The sequence below is a fragment of the Lipomyces oligophaga genome (assembly GCF_038497815.1).
Source record: "Lipomyces oligophaga strain CBS 7107 unplaced genomic scaffold V1516scaffold_7, whole genome shotgun sequence".
Lineage (NCBI taxonomy): Eukaryota > Fungi > Ascomycota > Lipomycetes > Lipomycetales > Lipomycetaceae > Lipomyces > [Lipomyces] oligophaga.
The window spans coordinates 681,904-699,319 of NW_027117791.1; the positions used below are offsets into that span (position 1 = coordinate 681,904).

General features: G+C 43.1%; 7 protein-coding genes across 7 annotated transcripts; 3 read left to right on the plus strand and 4 right to left on the minus strand.

Moving 5' to 3' along the window:
• Positions 1-365: 365 nt before the first annotated feature.
• Positions 366-3,125, plus strand: V1516DRAFT_666061 (fungal-specific transcription factor domain-containing protein; the record flags this gene model as incomplete). The annotated part of the gene is made up of 3 exons (XM_066920719.1): positions 366-799; positions 852-1,983; positions 2,037-3,125. 3 exons carry the CDS (start codon positions 366-368, stop codon positions 3,123-3,125), a joined length of 2,655 nt encoding a protein of 884 aa, XP_066775758.1.
• A 2,533-nt stretch (positions 3,126-5,658) lies between these two features.
• On the minus strand, positions 5,659-8,282 carry V1516DRAFT_655256 (uncharacterized protein). The gene is made up of 2 exons (XM_066920323.1): positions 7,948-8,282; positions 5,659-7,898 (listed from the first exon to the last, which is right to left on the minus strand). The coding sequence occupies exons 1-2, from the start codon at positions 8,251-8,253 to the stop codon at positions 5,850-5,852; spliced, it is 2,355 nt and encodes a 784-aa protein (XP_066775759.1). The 5' UTR covers positions 8,254-8,282; the 3' UTR covers positions 5,659-5,849.
• Positions 8,283-8,436: 154 nt separating this feature from the next.
• V1516DRAFT_655261 (ATP synthase subunit D-domain-containing protein) lies at positions 8,437-9,678 on the plus strand. The gene is made up of 5 exons (XM_066920324.1): positions 8,437-8,538; positions 8,603-8,744; positions 8,794-8,992; positions 9,050-9,253; positions 9,300-9,678. The coding sequence occupies exons 1-5, from the start codon at positions 8,519-8,521 to the stop codon at positions 9,515-9,517; spliced, it is 783 nt and encodes a 260-aa protein (XP_066775760.1). The 5' UTR covers positions 8,437-8,518; the 3' UTR covers positions 9,518-9,678.
• V1516DRAFT_692869 (uncharacterized protein) lies at positions 9,486-10,316 on the minus strand. Its single transcript, XM_066923884.1, has 2 exons — positions 9,843-10,316; positions 9,486-9,795 (listed from the first exon to the last, which is right to left on the minus strand). Exons 1-2 carry the CDS (start codon positions 10,197-10,199, stop codon positions 9,619-9,621), a joined length of 534 nt encoding a protein of 177 aa, XP_066775761.1. The 5' UTR covers positions 10,200-10,316; the 3' UTR covers positions 9,486-9,618.
• Positions 10,317-10,576: 260 nt separating this feature from the next.
• V1516DRAFT_687271 (WD40-repeat-containing domain protein) lies at positions 10,577-13,484 on the plus strand (the record flags this gene model as incomplete). The annotated part of the gene is made up of 2 exons (XM_066923713.1): positions 10,577-11,005; positions 11,058-13,484. 2 exons carry the CDS (start codon positions 10,577-10,579, stop codon positions 13,482-13,484), a joined length of 2,856 nt encoding a protein of 951 aa, XP_066775762.1.
• A 981-nt stretch (positions 13,485-14,465) lies between these two features.
• On the minus strand, positions 14,466-15,476 carry V1516DRAFT_666068 (P-loop containing nucleoside triphosphate hydrolase protein; the record flags this gene model as incomplete). The annotated part of the gene is made up of 1 exon (XM_066920720.1): positions 14,466-15,476. The coding sequence occupies one exon, from the start codon at positions 15,474-15,476 to the stop codon at positions 14,466-14,468; it is 1,011 nt and encodes a 336-aa protein (XP_066775763.1).
• A 284-nt stretch (positions 15,477-15,760) lies between these two features.
• V1516DRAFT_687273 (transcription factor S-II, central domain-containing protein) lies at positions 15,761-16,401 on the minus strand (the record flags this gene model as incomplete). Its single annotated transcript, XM_066923714.1, has 3 exons — positions 15,761-16,210; positions 16,270-16,328; positions 16,368-16,401. 3 exons carry the CDS (start codon positions 16,399-16,401, stop codon positions 15,761-15,763), a joined length of 543 nt encoding a protein of 180 aa, XP_066775764.1.
• Positions 16,402-17,416: the final 1,015 nt, after the last annotated feature.

Below are 17,416 nucleotides of genomic sequence, written 5' to 3' on the forward strand. Positions count from 1 at the left end.
GTGAATAGAGTCCACTGGGTCACTCACTGTCTTAGCTGAAAAATCCAAGTTCGTTTCTTAGTTTTCTACAATCGACCAAAAATAAACCCTATGAATTACTATAAAATATATCTCATTATTTTACGCTATCATATCCTTGAAGTTATATAATATAATAGCTATGCCTATTCTATGCCTATTCTGTACATATAGCCCATTGAATATCAATTAATCAGTACCAACCCCGAAATTAGATATGACATCGTCCTACCCACTGATATCTGGTTCATTATAGATTACATATCAATCATATCATTTAATATTTATATATCTCATCATACAATTTATAAGATATCTTAAAGATAATATCAAACCAATGAACTAATATGCTCCATCCTCTCCCTTCGCAACCTCCAGACCTCGCGGCTGCCGCTACTCCAAAGCTGTCTTCCGAACGAAGCGTTCTTACGCCTGCGTTTCGCCAGCCATTAATTCCTCCGCTCTCTGTTACTTTGGGAAACCGGTCTTCCGACGCCATTCACGAATCTCCTGTGGATTCTGCCGATGCTGATGCTGCAGAGGCTGTTGAGTCTACGAAATCTATAGAATCCTTACCGTCAGCTTCAGCGCTAACTTTAACGTCTGGGTCTTCACTCAAGTCTGAGAGTCCTCCATCTCAACATAATCTCGATACTGCAAAGAAATTCACTTCCAGTCCGGCCCCATGTTCTCCAGAGGTTGATCCACCGAAACCAAAACGTCAGCGTCGAGCGACTGCCGAACGTCAGCGTGTTAGCAGAGCATGCGACAATTGTAAATCGTATGTGCGTTAGTTTTGGTCTGATCTGACATCTCCCTCTGACTGTTTCTAGGAAAAAAACTCGCTGTTCTGGAACTATTCCCTGTATCCGTTGCGTCCAGCTCGGCCTATCATGTCAGTTCAAAGCCGAGTACCATCGCGGGAGGCCTCCCTCTCCTGTGTGGAGCGGCCTGGTCCCCGAAAAGCCGACAGACAAATTTGTCCATCAGGTACCCAATGCACATCCGGTGTCTAACGGAAGGTCAAAGAGCAAAAAGATCTTAGCCGAACCTCAGTCTCATTCTCTATCTTTGTCTAGCTCCAGCTCAAGTTCAGCGGTCGCAGAATCACCAACTCGAACTAATGCACCAACCCCAACTATCAAAGGCATTTCGATTGGCCAGATATGTAATACCGAGGATGTTGATTTTCGTCGGGATCCAGATTATGACCACAACTCACCCGAAGTTTCCCAACTCGATGCGCAAGGCCAATATGTTGGCTCGTCGTCTGGTGTATCATTTGTCATGCGAGTTCTGCGCAGACTCGACGACATTCATGTCATTACACCCAACTCGTCGATTCTCACATTTGGAGATCCATATATGCCGAAAGTAGAGTCGTCGTATTTCATATTACCACCCAAATCTGAAGCTATCGACATGGTCAATTTTTACTTTGGATTTGCCATGCCAACTCATAGATTTCTTCACCAACCCAGTGTTATGGAATGGGTAGACGACCTATATGAGTCGTACAATGTGGCAGAACACAAGGAGGGTGCACGCGAACGCCATGCAACAGTGTTGTTTATAATGGCGCAAGTCAAAACGTATCCCAGATTCAGCAGTGGGAAGCCCAATGTCGACGACACACTACGGTTTTATCTCGCAGGCGAGGAACTGCTGCGTCTGGAAACTGGCCGGCCTCGTTTAGTAAGCGTCCAAGCAAGAATATGTCTTTGTTTTTATTTATTATGCAGCGCGCGATTGAACCATTGTCGGAGTTTGTTTGGAACAGTCGCACATTTGATCCAAGCTCTGGGACTACATCGCAAGCAGCGCTTTTTACGACCGACAAAGGCTCTTGGCTGTATTGAACTGGAATGCCGTAAACGCTCGTTTTGGACGGCATACAATTTGGACCGCTATTTAAGCGTCGTCCTAGGGAGGCCCAATATTCTGCATGACGATGACATCGATCAGGTATATACATTAGTTTTTTGCCGCTTTAAATATTTGCGTTAACATAGAGTCAGGAATTTCCCTTGCTCGTCAATGATGAGGAATTGACAGCAACGAATCTTAAAATATGTCATTGTGCATCAGTGACATGTGCCATGGTTGCGCCGGTCGCACATGTAAAACTGGCGAGACTAATGGGCTGTATTCTACGAGATTTGTACAGTATCAATGGAATCGAACTGTCTGAACGTATTCGACTATCACAAGAATACACTGTGCGTTTGAAAGAATGGCGGGCGATGCTCCCAGGGTTTTTGGATGTGAGCCGGGTCGATTTGTCTGAATTGACGACGTTGGCGCAGCGACAGTGTCATATGTTGACGCTTGCATATGCACATTCGATGATACTTATCAATCGGCCGTTTTTGTTAAGTAGTTTTGCCTCGCTGACACCACGGTCGAAAACAAATCTCGGAAATGAAGGCTGCGACGAAGGTGATGAAGAAGACGACGAGGAGCAACAGCAGCGGAAACGAGGTATTGAGGAGTGCGTCGCGGCGGCAATGATGTGTGGGACAACCTTGGAGAAAATTTCTCAGGGCCAGATATTTGCTGCACTATGGTTCACTCAATACGTCATGTTTTGCGCAGTCGTCGTGCTGTATGTGTATACGATCCGTAGTCGAGCCGAAGGCAGAGAAGGTTGGGAGATGTACTATGAGGCAGGTAAGCGGAGCCAGAGAATGATTGCGATTGCGGGGAATGGGAACTCGCTCGCTCAACGGTATGCTGTTGTCTTGGAGGAGCTGCGCGTGGAGTCAATCAGGGACCGAAACGATATGCATACAAGTTACTCTGGTTACGCAGTAGATTCGAAGAACGAAGGCGAAAAGATTGAGGAGTCATTTATAGCTGATTCCGTATCTGCCGGTACAGAGTCTATTGATCTTGATATGAACATATCCAGCGCTGGAACTGCAACTACGGGTGCTGATGCTACGGCGACTAATAATACTGCGACAGTATTGAATGATTTTGGATTCGGCTGGGCAGAAAAAAGCAAAGCAGAAATGTTACTTGATTTGACCAGTTGGGAGAACTTTGATAGTCTTGTCGTCAATGTGATGGGCGATACTACTGATGTGATTGAGCTATATGGTTAATCAGGATCGAAAATAGAGTCGTTTCAGAATGTCTAACCTACTATCAGAGCGGTATTTTTGATCTAGTTCTCCAAAGCCTAGTTCCACCTCCAATCTGGCTACTTTGAGCACTACGATACTTAGATAATAAGGAGAAACTATGAGATCATCTACATTTTGCAGGACGTGATGGCTACGTCAGCAACAAGCCATACATGCATATATAGCTCTGCTCTTTGCACCTCTCCGCTACCAATTTCTTTCCATCCTATTTTCACCGCACCAATATAATGTCTGATTCATTCAAGAACGCCAACGCCGCCAACGCTGCTAACGCTGACAATACCGCTGGTTCAACAGGTTCAGCAGGCCAATACGATAAATACATTCGCAAAGGTGTTGATACCGTCGAATCGAAGCTTGGCTATGATCAGAAAAACGAGTCTCAGGCTGAAAAAGATCGCGACGAGAAAATCACCTCCACGATCTCAGGTCAGATAAACAGTCATTTCGGGAAAAAGTGATTCTGTATTATATAATTTTCTTTCTATGATTATGTAATAACGGATAACGATGGAACGGCGCACCGATGCATGCCGTACGGCGATCATCGAAAAACCTTATTCTACAATATTTGATAGGTGTTATATTGTATGTTGGTCTATAATATGATAAAATATACGATTGTTATAATGTAATGCAATATATTTTAGATATTATATAGAATTTAGTTCAGCGCAATGCAATTATAATACTACATAATACAAAACAGTGAAGAACATCGAACATTCTCCTTTTGTTGCGCCGTGTTGCCCCGTGTCCATGTGGCGCTAGGCACGGATTGCACGTGTCACCCAAGTACATTATGGCGCCTTAGATACACCTCAAATCAAGTTTGTTTATCATCATTAGCTGTGTTCGAGGTCGTCGCGGACCCTTTTGGAGGGTATAAGTATCGAATCCCCTTGGATCGATTTCTATTCAATTCTTTACTTACTTACTATAGAGCAATACGGTATAATAATAATATTGTAATACTACATTCTAAATCTTTTCTCAAAATGTCTTTTCTCTCTGGAATCGTGGACAAAGTCGAACAACAAGTCGAGCAGAAGGCTGGCGCGGAGATGATTTCGAACTTGACGAGCTCGGTGTCTAGCGGAGCTTCGAATGTTTCGCAGGGTGCGCAGAGCGCAGGTCAGACTGCTGCAAGCGGTGCCTCGCAGGCCGCTTCGTCGACCGAGAAGTATATTTCTCAAGGCATCTCGATGGCCGAGAAGCAGTTTGGAATTGCTGCCAATGAGTCGAGAGATACGAAGATCGCCCAGACCATTTCCAAGCAAATTGATAGTCGTTTTCATGGATCTAGCGAATCGCAAGAGTAATTGTGTTTTTGCGAAGCGATATGCCGTATCGGCGGTGCAATTGGTATAATGCAGAGCATTGCTGTATGGTTCTGTAATGCTGGAGGATGGATACTAGTATTAAATCGAAAGATATTGATTGATAGATGAATATATTTGATATTGATATTGAATTTAGTAGATAGTGGATTCAGATAGATATTCACAAGAGTCCTAGACAGGAATATAGTTAAAGTATCGTGCTAGAACATGGTTGGAGTAGCTAGGAAGGACCAATACATTTTGTTACGCTTTACAACGGTCAGTTGCAGCGAATTTCGATTTCAAATTATCTATATAATTCTTTAATTTATACACCTGAGAACAGTACCATCTATTGGAATCGTAGGTTCATTTTGAGCAGGATGTTCATAAGCATTTACTGCCTATGCTGTTTTTCTTTCTGCGAGGTATTTTGCATCAGCTCAAACCAGAAGATCAATTTACCGTATTTTCGTCGGTTTTACTTATCCGATCAACTAGTTATTGCATGTAACTTTACACATCCCAAATTCGTTATCTAATTGTTGATTCACGTCTCATTACACTTAACTGGGACGAATCAAAGCGGTATAGCTTTATCAATTCTGCTAATAGAAGACGTATCCAATGATAGAAAGCTAGACGAACTATCAAAATTGTTCAGCTTCTTCTCGCACAGCATCTATACTGAGAAATAATTTACTTGTATTTTTAAAGTCTAATTCAACGCTATCAATTGCTTCATTTGAAGCACTTACTACAAATATTCTGCATCGTGTATCAAGTTATCAAACTTGAACATTGTTCTGTTCAGTCGGCATATTTACTTTGACTAAGATTTACAGAATAAGAATCTAACCGGTTTCTGATTATTGCTGATTTTCAAAGGAATTTAAATAGAAAGTGAAACTAGTTTAAATACAAGAGACTGGCGGATCAGTCGAGGTTGATTGGCTTCAAGTTGTGAGCAGGATCTTTAGTGATGGGAGAGCTATTGACTCAAATTGATTTCAATTCCCCAACTCAAACTAGATGATATCTTGGAAAAACTCCAGGGAGAGCGGCCACAATCGATAGATAGACATAAATAAAAGATCAATAACCGTTGCTCAATGAGCCGCTAATAGATATATATTCTTTAAATTAAATCAAACAAAATGAATCAATATTTCAATGAATGTGTATTGAATTATATTTGCCAAAGTAGTAGATTTAATGTCAACGGAGTGGAATTATTTAGTAAACTCAATATCGGTTAGGACCATAAATGAATACGTCAATTAATTACATGAACAAAATAAATTAGCTGTACATTAAAATATTGATACACTATTTTCAAATTTATGATTGATATGGTAGGTTATGAATCGTTGTCCAACGCTGCCATTTTATCCTGATCAACTTCTAACGCTGCTGTTGCTGCTGTTGCTGTGATTGCTTTCGGAGCTGCTACAGCAGCGGAAACAAAGTTCATATCCGTATTATACTGTGCCGTAACAAGTCTCTTGATCCGTAACATCTCCTTGTAGGTCTGCTCATCCCCATTCGAGACTTCGAACTCGTGCCAACGTTCCCAGTACCGAGGTACAACGCGCGGATCTGCAAATTGCGAGCCATGCACGTATATCCCGCGAGCTCGGTCAATCTCGCCCAGTTTTGTTTCCATGCCTGCAAACTCGAGACAGATAACTCTACTTTCCGCATCCGGCAACTCGTCGATGGCACGTTCGTAGATCGGCCTCGTAGATGGTAGGCCATATATGGCCGCTGTTCGGGCAAGCAAAAGCTTATACATCTCCAGCCGGTCAGCATCCGAAACAGCATTCGTTTTCGTGGCACGTTCGTAAATTTCAACTGCATTGCGAGCTAAACCCCGAGTCTCCTCGAGGTTGCCATACAACACATACAATGGCTTTGCGAGATTGCCTGGACAGTTTGCAATCGCTTGCTCGAAGAGATCACGAAGTCGCTCAATGCTCAGTTTCCGCGATAAGGCCTTTGTTAAATATATATTCCAGAGCTCGAACGCAACTGGGAAACTAAAACTCGATATGCCTCGCTCGTAGATTTTGAATGAATCTTCAAAATATTGGTGTTCTTCTAGAAAATTCGCATAGTTCACGACCGTTAGTGGTGTTGCAATCTTAAGCTCGAACATCCGATCGTACACCGCCTTCGTTTCTTCAATCGTGCCGACACTTTCCACAAGATCAACATAAAATGACCAGAGCTTCATGCTCTTGAAAACACGCTGCTGTGCAGGCAACGACTCGTCAAAGAAATCAATGCTAGATTTCTTCGGACCTGTGGTTGCTTGCCGAATTATTGCCACAGCGTTGTCCATATTTTCTGCCCGTAACTCCATTTCCGCCCACTCAATATACAGATCCGCAAGCTCCGTCGCAGACTTGAACGGCACTTTCACACCTCGGTCAAAAATGATACGTGCCTGCCGCAGACCTCCATCCTTATTGCCATCGCCATCAACCGCGCCAGCAGACTCGTAAAATTTCGCAAACTTGGTCCACAGCTTGTAGTATTGACCAGGAACTGTTTTTTTAGGATCGATTGTGGATATCGCCTTTGTATACGTCGCGACGATCTCATGCTGGTTGGAGCCCCACAAGCCCACGCGCTTTTCCCACTCAAAAACATTATTAGGGTTTTGTCGGAGCATCACGTCGTTTAGTAGAAACGGACGCCTGTCCATAAGCTGCTCGAATTTAAGCATTAGCAGATCAAGCTCGGCATCAGTCTCAGGCGTGCTGGGTTGGGCCATTAATCTAGAAATGACCGATTCCTCGAACTCGGCGTACGCATCGAAAGCAAGAGTAAAATCTCGCACTGTCATCACTGTCGTGATCGCTTCTTCGAATACATCTCTTGCCCACTCGTACTCTCCAAGCGCAATTCGATACATGGCTAGGTTAACCCATAGTTTCCCACGCTGGTCCGAAAACTTAGCAATACCAGAGCGAATGATCTGCTCAGTTTTGATCGCGCTCGTTGCAGCCCGCCGGTGGTAGTCGCGGATATCGCGCGCGTAGTGTACTAGTAAATCTGTCAGATCCGTCCAGATTTGGTACTGGCTTTTGCCGTTCTTAGATCTGAAGTCGGGGTTGTTCAGGATCTTCACGTATTCCTTAGCTGCCTGAGCATAGTAGTCTGAAGCGACTAGTATATCGATATAGTCTTCCACATCTTGCGGCCGGTACTGCACGTACCGTTTATATATTGCAGCAGCAGTCGGTCCCTGAACAGCTCTGGCGAATTCGAGGTATAATGGCCAAATCCTATCATGCTGCGATACCGGCAGTGCTCGCAATGCTTGATCGAACACACGGCGGGTGGCTGTGATATGAGTCTGTGTCTTAAGAAACTCCAGATACATGATCCATAATCGAGGCATCTAATACAGTTTAGTATATATTCGTTTGAGGACATCCAAATATCTTTACCTTAGCAAGCATCAACAACGCACGCTCAAAACACTCGTTGACTTTTTCATATTCATCCGCATACTTTGCTGGACAAACTCCAGCTAGACATTGTACTCGAAAGTCAAGATACATCTTCCAGAGTTTATATGAGCGACCGAGATCGCGACATGCTCGTTCAAAAATGAATACTCGTTCATGAACGGCGGAAGTCGACTTGTAGTCAATGTATTTGATCCACGGGTTCAGCTGGAATGGATATCGAAGTACATCTTGTTCAAACGACAAGTCCGCATCTGATATTAAATATAGATCTAGTGACATCATATAAATCTATATATATATGCACATTTTCATTTAGTAAGTCTTGTATAAAATAGACATAGGTATCTGAAAGAAGTATGTCCCCGTGATGCACATCCGCAACAACATTACCACAGTTATGTCTCCGGATACGGACTTCTTTATCTTTGCCGAATTAATTTCATATTTCATTCTATTCACTAAATACCTAAGTACAATCAATTCTTGGTTGTAATTGGTTGTATTTGCTTATTGTCTATTCTTTATAAATTTTAATTGAACATTTATCATGTCTGGAGCTGCGAACAGGTTCGTCTATCTTTTATCTGTTTCATCACGAATACCAGTGCAAACATCTATTAACTCGACACAGAGAAGCGGTGTTTCCAACCCGCATGACTCTCACGCTAATGAAAAGCAAACTTAAAGGTGCTACTGTCGGTCACAGTTTGCTGAAGCGCAAGTCCGAGGCGTTGACTGGACGTTTCCGCGACATTACTCGTCGTATCGATGAGGTATGATGGATTACTGGGAACTACTGTACCGATGGACTAACAACACCAGGCGAAACGGAAAATGGGCCGTGTGATGCAGGTTGCAGCATTTTCGCTTGCGGAAGTCACTTACGCGACAGGTGACAGTATTGGCTATCAAGTGCAAGAGTCGGCGAAGAACGCTCGGTTCCGAGTCAGAGCTCGTCAGGAAAACGTTTCCGGTGTCTATTTGCCTGCTTTCGAAGCATACTACATCGAAGAGAACAATGGTATTATGCTATGATATTGGAATAGTTTCTTTAATTGTGTGCATACTAATATCGCAGACTTCAAGTTGACTGGTCTTGGAAGAGGTGGCCAGCAGGTGCAGAAGGCAAAGGAGGTCTACTCGAAGGCGGTCGAAACTTTGATCGAGCTCGCTTCGCTTCAAACTGCGTTTGTAATTCTCGACGAGGTCATTAAAGTAACCAATCGCCGTGTGAACGCTATCGAGCATGTTATTATTCCTCGTACTGAAAATACCATCAAGTGTAAGTGACCCCCTTGGCTAGATCTTATATTGAACTAATTCGTCAGATATTAACAACGAGCTCGACGAGTTGGAGCGTGAAGAGTTCTATCGTCTTAAGAAAGTCCAGGACAAGAAACAGCGCGACGCTGCTGCAGTTGCAGTCGAGCGAGCAGCTGAGTTGGCAGCTGAACAAGCCTTGGAGGCCGAGAAGGGCCATGGAGTTAGCGCGTTGTCTGCGCCTGATGATTTGACTGCTGATCATGATGAAGATATTATTTTCTAATTGTTACCCTATTGCAGATGTAAGGCAGATATGGATATGGATATGGTGTTGTAGTGATGGAATGATGTAATGGATAGAGAGGTGGATGAATATAATGTCTATTACTTGGATTTATCTGATTCGCTGTCCGATTTTTCTTTATCGACCAGTGCTTCCTCCTCGGTCGCTAATCGGTGCTCAATATCTTTCGGAACTTCCAGTCCTACTCGACGAGCGGTTAATCGTACTCGTTCGTCGTCGGCCATCGTAGCTGTTGGGTTGTATCGTTCTAGCAGCGCCTACATATTGTTAATCTAATTCGAACATCCCGACAATTCTAGCATACCTTATACGTTCGCTGTGATCGAAGATATATTAGAATCTCGCTGGCATCGCGTAACTTTCTCTGATCGGCTTGCTCGGTTTCGAGATTTTGGTAGTTTCGATCGACAACAACTCTGATCTGTTCATGTACCTTGGCCAATCGGTCTGTGACAGCGTCATCTTCAGTCACACTCTTACTGACATCCGTATTCTGACTTTTACCAGCATCCAAAATTGATTTTTGCGTTGCTGCTGGCGGAACTGTCATATTTGGCGACGACTGGAGAAGCTTAGAGATCGCCTGTTGACGATGCTCTTGCGCCGCTGTCATCCATTCTGCGATTTCACCAATCAGAGTTTTGTATATTTTTCCAGACATTATTTTATTTCTTAAAATGTTGTATGCTACACAATACTAGTTTTACACAAGGTATAACAAAATATAACCCATCAAATAGTTATGCATAACTGTCAAAAATCGAGAGTTTAAATCTTCCCAATGGCCCATATCTCACTATGTTCGAAGGAATCCCTCTCAATAAGTGATGGTCTAAATTCTTTCATAACTCAGCATAATTTGCGTTAATCTACTGTATTCTGAGTTCAAACAGTATTGTTCAATCATTTCCGTCGTTTTTTTTTGAGCTGGAGAATTTGTGTTTTGCATTTCGTCTTCAGCTCATATCATCTATTCAGTTGACATTATTTCATCCACTTCATTTATCTGTTCAGAACAATATCATATTATTCAATATCATGTCCGGTGACACTGCAACCGGCATCGATTCCGAATCTGATTCTGATTCTAAAACTCCGAGGTCAAAGCAATCGCAGTCAGGTCCGTCTGTAGGAATATATTCGTTGGCGCCTACCACGCAGACCACTGTGGTTTCTACAACAACAACAACTACAACAACAACCACATTTCCACCACTTGTTATCAATCCTCCTCGGAAAAGAAAGATTCTCAATCAAGAACAATGCCAATCGAATGTCGACTCTGATAGCTCGCGGATCCAAAGCCAGAATCAAAACTCTCACACCCCTGTCGAACTTCTCGACCCCAACATCTATCCGCTCGCTGCTCAGCCGACACCGGTCTTTCTCCGCAATTTTCAGTTCAATCTCGGCGGCCAGCGCTCGAGGTTTGTTGAAACGTCTGATAATATTCAGGCCTTGGCTATCGTATGTGGAGTTTCTTTGCTTTAGTTTCACCCCTGCTTTACTAACCGTCTAGCTACAACAACATGTCGACGCTTGCCGATCCGATCCTACACGCGTCTATTCCCCTCACATAGTATCTGATACCGCGCAAACCAAGTCCCAATCGTGCCCAACTTCGCATGTCAATACCCAGACTATATCTACCACAACCACGACAACAGCTACGCTCGACAGCCCTTCATCACTCAAGAAGCGCGCCGCTTCGCCGCAATCGGATTCAGAGACCATCACCGAGTCAGAATCTGTTGGACTTGGGTCGCCGAGTACTAAACGCCGGATGACTTCAAGATTACAGATTGTTGGTACTGATGATGTTCGGCCTGACGTCCGGTCAGATGTGCCGCGACAACTCGATTCACCTGACGTCGATATTGTGCTTGAACAACCAGAAGATGACGACGAACAGACAGACCAACCCTCTGAATCTGAACTCCCGGTCTCTACGAATCAAGATTCGGATTCAGTCCCCCAGTTAACGGTTTCCATTCCTCAACCAGACACAGAAGTCAGAATTGAGAGCCCCCTTTCCCTTCCCTCCCCTTCTCTTTCCCCCATCAGCAGCGCTCGCAATAGAAATACAGATGACTACTTCTCTATCAGTCCGCAAGCAAAATCTGAGTCTGAAGTTCCGGCACAGGTTCTGTCAGAGCATTCTAATATGATGCGGATCCCGTCCATGCTAGACACTTTTGATTCACTTCCCGAGAGTGTCAAGGACTATGTCATGTATCAGTTTCTTCGACGGTGCTCAAAGAAATCACTGTCCGCCATTGTGTCGACCGTGATGCCGGCGCTGCGAAGAGACTTTTTAGCACTTCTCCCGCATGAACTCGTCGCCAATATTCTACAGTACCTTGATTTCCAATCTCTATGCGTTGCCTCCCAGGTCTCTCATACTTGGCGCAACGCGGTTGACGGTGCACCATACACTTGGCGACAGCTCCTGGCTAACGATGGGATTAACGTTTCGGACAAGGAATTGACACGTGCCTTCCGTGAACGATGGGGAATGCAAGGCTGGACCTATGCGAATGACTTCTCCGGTATAACAGAGACGTTACTTCCCGAAGGTGGTGGACCGGATGTGTTACTTGCGGGAGCGCGATGGGTGCGATTTATTTCTTCTGAGCGAATAAAATCGTATCAAGCTACAATGACCTCACCGTATCAAGACCTCCCGCTGGTAAATTCTGCAGAGATTCTGGATCGCGCGCGCGAAGGACCGCCATATAGCAACATATACAAATCGATCTACCGCAGACATCATCTGATTAAACAGAATTGGATGTCGCCAACCGCAAGACCGAAGAGGCTGATGTTTCCCGGACATGGCAGGGACGTTGTGACGTGTTTGCAGTTTGACTCGGAGAAAATTATTACTGGCTCAGATGATTTGTGTATTAATATATATGATACGCGGACTGGTGCGTTGAAGTGCAGACTGGAAGGCCATGAAGGAGGCGTATGGGCTCTCCAGTATGTTGGTAATACGTTGGTGTCTGGATCCACTGACCGCACGGTTCGAGTGTGGGATATTAAGAAGGGTGAGTGTACACATATATTTTATGGACATACCTCTACCGTGCGGTGCCTGCAGATTATGACGTCTATTTGTACGGGTATGACCTCGGAGGGAAAGCAGATTATGGAACCCGCTGAGCCCATAATCGTGACTGGATCGCGGGACTCCTCATTACGTGTCTGGAAGTTACCTGGTGCTGATGATGAGCCGTATTTACCAACGTCAATTCCCGATTCCGACGGGCCATATTTTCTACGTGTTTTACACGGCCATTCACAATCTGTTCGAGCGATTGCTGGGCATGGCGACACTATTGTTTCCGGTTCATATGATGGCACTGTTGGCGTCTGGAAAGCGTCTACTGGTGAATGCATGCATCATTTATCTGGACATAGTGCTCGTGTGTATTCAGTAGTGATTGATCCAAAGCGCAAGAGATGTATTTCTGGTAGTATGGACTGGCTTGTCAAGATCTGGAGTATTGAGACTGGCGAATGTTTACATACCTTAGAAGGACACACATCTTTAGTCGGATTGCTCGATTTGAGTCCAAATTTTCTGGTTTCCGCAGCAGCCGATTTTGCTCTTCGCGTCTGGGATCCAGAGACGGGGGAGTCGATCCACAAATTGGAGGGCCATACGGGAGCAATCACCTGTTTCCAGCACGACGACGACAAAGTCATTTCTGGTGGTGATGGGACTTTAAAGCTGTGGAATGTGAAGACAGGGAAGCTGGTGAAAGATCTGCTTTGGGGGCTGAATCATGTCTGGCAGATCCGGTTCGATGGAAGATTATGTGTTGCTGCTGTCAAGCGTGGATTGAATACGTATATTGAAGTATTGGACTTCGATTATGATCCATATGATCCTCCGCCTGATACAGTCAATGATACGGTCACTTATATCGTGGAGGAGTGATTTCTTCGCCGGATTTGGCTATTTTGGTCGCAACTTGTCGCATTTGTAAAGTTAATTTGACAGACGATTAAAAAGTTTGATATCTGTGTGGTAGTCTAATGAATCTTTGTTAAAGAATGTTCTCATTCTGCCAATCCAATTAATACGTAGTGGATTTTTAAAGTCACTCTTTGATGCTCAGTCTACGGTCAAGACAACTGTATTACAATTTCTGTATAAATTCTCTCATACCCTTGTCTTCCTCATAACTTTGGTAAAATTGAAGAAAGGGCATACATAAGATTTGATTTGCATTAATAACTCGCTATGCGCTTAAGCTACTGCGGTATAGAAATCATCATTGATCTAGAGTCTGCTGATGCCTTAAAATTGAATAATAGATCGAAACTAGATAAATGAATATTAACACTGGGCTTTGGCTTACATCATTTTAATTCAATTTTTGATTTAAATTCAAAACTATTTACTGAAAAGGTAGAATCGATAGACTCAAATATAAAAACCCCTTGTGATTCGATTAAACACTTTCGACTATGTTTATTGACAAAGTGAACCACCAACAATGCAGAACACCAGTCTATTTTTTCTGACTTCTGTGTCAATCTAATGACTATTGGAATTTGAAATTTGTTAGGGTATTGGAAAAATGAAGTCGAGTAAGTGACCAAGAAAGTTAATTTAAAAGAATTAGAATTCTGCACAAGAAATGGGAACTTTAGCTGCATGAATACAAAAATGTCAAATAGCTGTACAAAAACAATTTACTAATATTCCGATTCAAATCCAAAGGAAAGTTAAACGAAGTACATGCTAGACCATCGCGCAATTCAGTAGGCGATTCCCAGCAATAGGATAGCTGAAGGAGATCTAGAAGGACTGCTAAAAAAGTAACTAAATGTATCAGTCATAATCGAATGAATTCTATGTTTTCATACAAATAGATCTGTATCAATAAAAAATTTGTTTATTAATATTTGTAGACTATGTGTCATCTTTGTAAATATCTAACGGATCATGGAGAGTGAGTCTAATTTGTTTGATAATGTCAAGGATCGATTTTGACGCTGGTGAATCTGGATATTCGTCCAAAAATGAGATGCCCTGATCACAAGCACGTCCTAATCTAGGATCGAGCGGTACAGAGCCTAAGTATGGAATGTCCACGTCCTGGGCCAACTTCTTGCCACCACCTGTGGTAGCCGCAAATATTTGGGACTCATGTTTGCAGTTTGGACACACAAACCCTGCCATGTTTTCAACGAGACCCAATATTGGGATATGCGCCTTCTTACAAAAATCGATTTCTTTGCGCACGTCGAGTAAGGCAACTTCCTGCGGAGTCGTGACGATGATGGCGCCGTCGACGCCGGTGCCCTGTAAGTACTGGTTCACGCTGAGATGCTCATCACTTGTACCGGGTGGTGTATCAACAAGTAAATAGTCTAGATGACCCCAGTCAACATCTTTCAAAAATTGTTTTATCAAGCCAGATTTTTTCGCCCCCCGCCAGATAATCGCGTCGTCTTCGTTCGGTAACATAAATGCAATACTCATCATGCCGAGATTGTCCGCAACGTACACTGGACTCCAGCCAGAATTCGACATATGAATCTGCTCGCCTTGTGCGCCCATCATCCTTGGCATCGAGGGACCGCAAATATCTAGATCCATGACTCCGATTTCCGAATCTTCGTCTGCAGCCGAAAACGCCCATCCGAGCAAAGATGTGAACGTCGATTTGCCAACTCCGCCTTTTCCGGACAATACCAGAATCTTGTGCTCTACATTCTGCATCCGCCTATTGATTGCGGGAAGATCTGGGTCCGGTCCTTTCGGCGCAGAGCTGCAGATTGTTTGGTTTGGACAACCTTCGCAAGCGGCGACCTTTCCTGCGTCCGCCGATTCGGTCCCTGGACAGTGCTCAGGAGCTCCCGACAGCGGTATGCTTGCTGTTGTTGTTGCTATTGCAGTTATTGTACTAGTTAATGACATTACTGTTATGAATGACTTTATCCGCAGTTTTAGAACGTTGAAAGTATTTTGACAGCATATTCGAACTAACACTCAGGATTACAAATATTGGGACATGTCATGTGATGTCATGTGATATAAAATTACTGGATAAGGACGTAATATTAATACAAATAATAATACAAGATATTCAAGACCAAAGCAAACAAACTCCTATAAACTCCTGCAGCACTAAATTTTCCAGTCGCTGAAAGACATAAAATTAGTGTGCTACAATTATGTGGTCCTTTTTTTCGGTCATTGACTCATTCATACGAAGAATGCTCAAAATAATCGACAGCAGCAGCACTCGACGAAACACCCCATTTTCCACGTTCTCGTCCATCCCTCATCTTGATGTCCAAAATGCTCTGCTCTGATGTAGATTCTTTAATAGCCATCTGCATTCCGTACTCTTTCAGCTTCTCATCCTTCTCTTTCATCGATTGGCTGGTCATCTCTGGAACCGTCATCAGCGCGAATCGAGATCCTGAGACTTGGCCACAAAGAATGTCAGCTCTGAGTGGATTGGTTTTATCTTTAAGCGTCATCAAATGCGACCGCATACTGGTTTTGTACTTCAGTCCGACATTGCAGCCTTGTCGATAGATCGTTTCCTCGATCTCAGCCGCTAGCTGATCAGAACTGAGCTGATGATCCGCCTCTAATTTCTCATCTTCATTTGGTATTAACGCTGTTTGTATAGCTTTCCGACACTGTTTTCTCACTGTTAGAACATTATTCATTCAGTTTGCCATGTAGCAATATAATTTACCTTTTCTCGCGTAGCATGCTCGACTTCCGCAGACTCAGGCGCGCCTTTCAGAGCACATCCTGTTTCCACGCGACCAGTCTTAACGCGACCGGACTTACTGGTTTTTATTGCTGATTTTCCAGTTCTAGACATTTATAACTTAAAATTGGTATTGGAATTGGAATTAAATTAGTTGGATTGGATTAAATTAGGTAATTAGCCAATAATGTTCAGTTACGCTTCGCTCGGTTACCGCTTTTTCCGCCCACAATTAATATCAATTCCTATTCAAATTACTATTTTACTGTAATTATTCAATACAACCAGATATATATAATCATACCACTATGCTATATATATCAATATATCGCATTTATTGTGTAGTTAATTAAAAGTAATAGAATTACCCAGCCGCGACTGAATGGCCACTTATATAAACAATTGTAGCCCTAACCTTTAGTGGCGAATGACTAATATTTCTTCTAGTACTTCCTTACATCATTATATTTTATTCTAGTAATTAGCGTATGGCCGCTTTAATTCGTTACAGGATCGGAATATTGTGAACAATTGCAACTCCTTAGTTAATAATGAAAGAGGAGATATATTTACAATTATAACTCTGTAACTTTCGTAGGCTAACCTAATATTTTTGAATTTTTGACGATTCGTGTCTACTTATGAGGGCTCATAAACAGATATACACTGTTTTATGTAGTAGCTGCGTGCAATATGCAACAAGTCTGAACTAAAGACAGCTAATTCAGTTAGTTTCGGCAAAATCATTGTAGCTGGCCAATACCAGCTTAGTTTCAAACGTAAATTGAGTTCATTATCAGTGACATTTCATCCAGATATTTCCACAATCAGTCTTTGATATATCGCAACTCGGTTTGTCTGCAGATCAATACTACTGCAATCGTATTTTCTTGCTAGTCTTGATACTGCTCCTGCCAGGGGACTTCAGAATAGAAAGTTAGATTATAGCTCAACTAGAACCATTAGGCTAACCCTCAGAAAGTCGGTGCTGAACTTGCTTTGGTTAATCATAAAGGTTAAGCATACTTTACTTTTCATGCTGTTTTAATGGCAATTTAATTGCAAGATTGCTGTGGATATCCAAAATCAGTATGCATCGTGTTTTATCGAAATTCGCGGTGGCCAACGA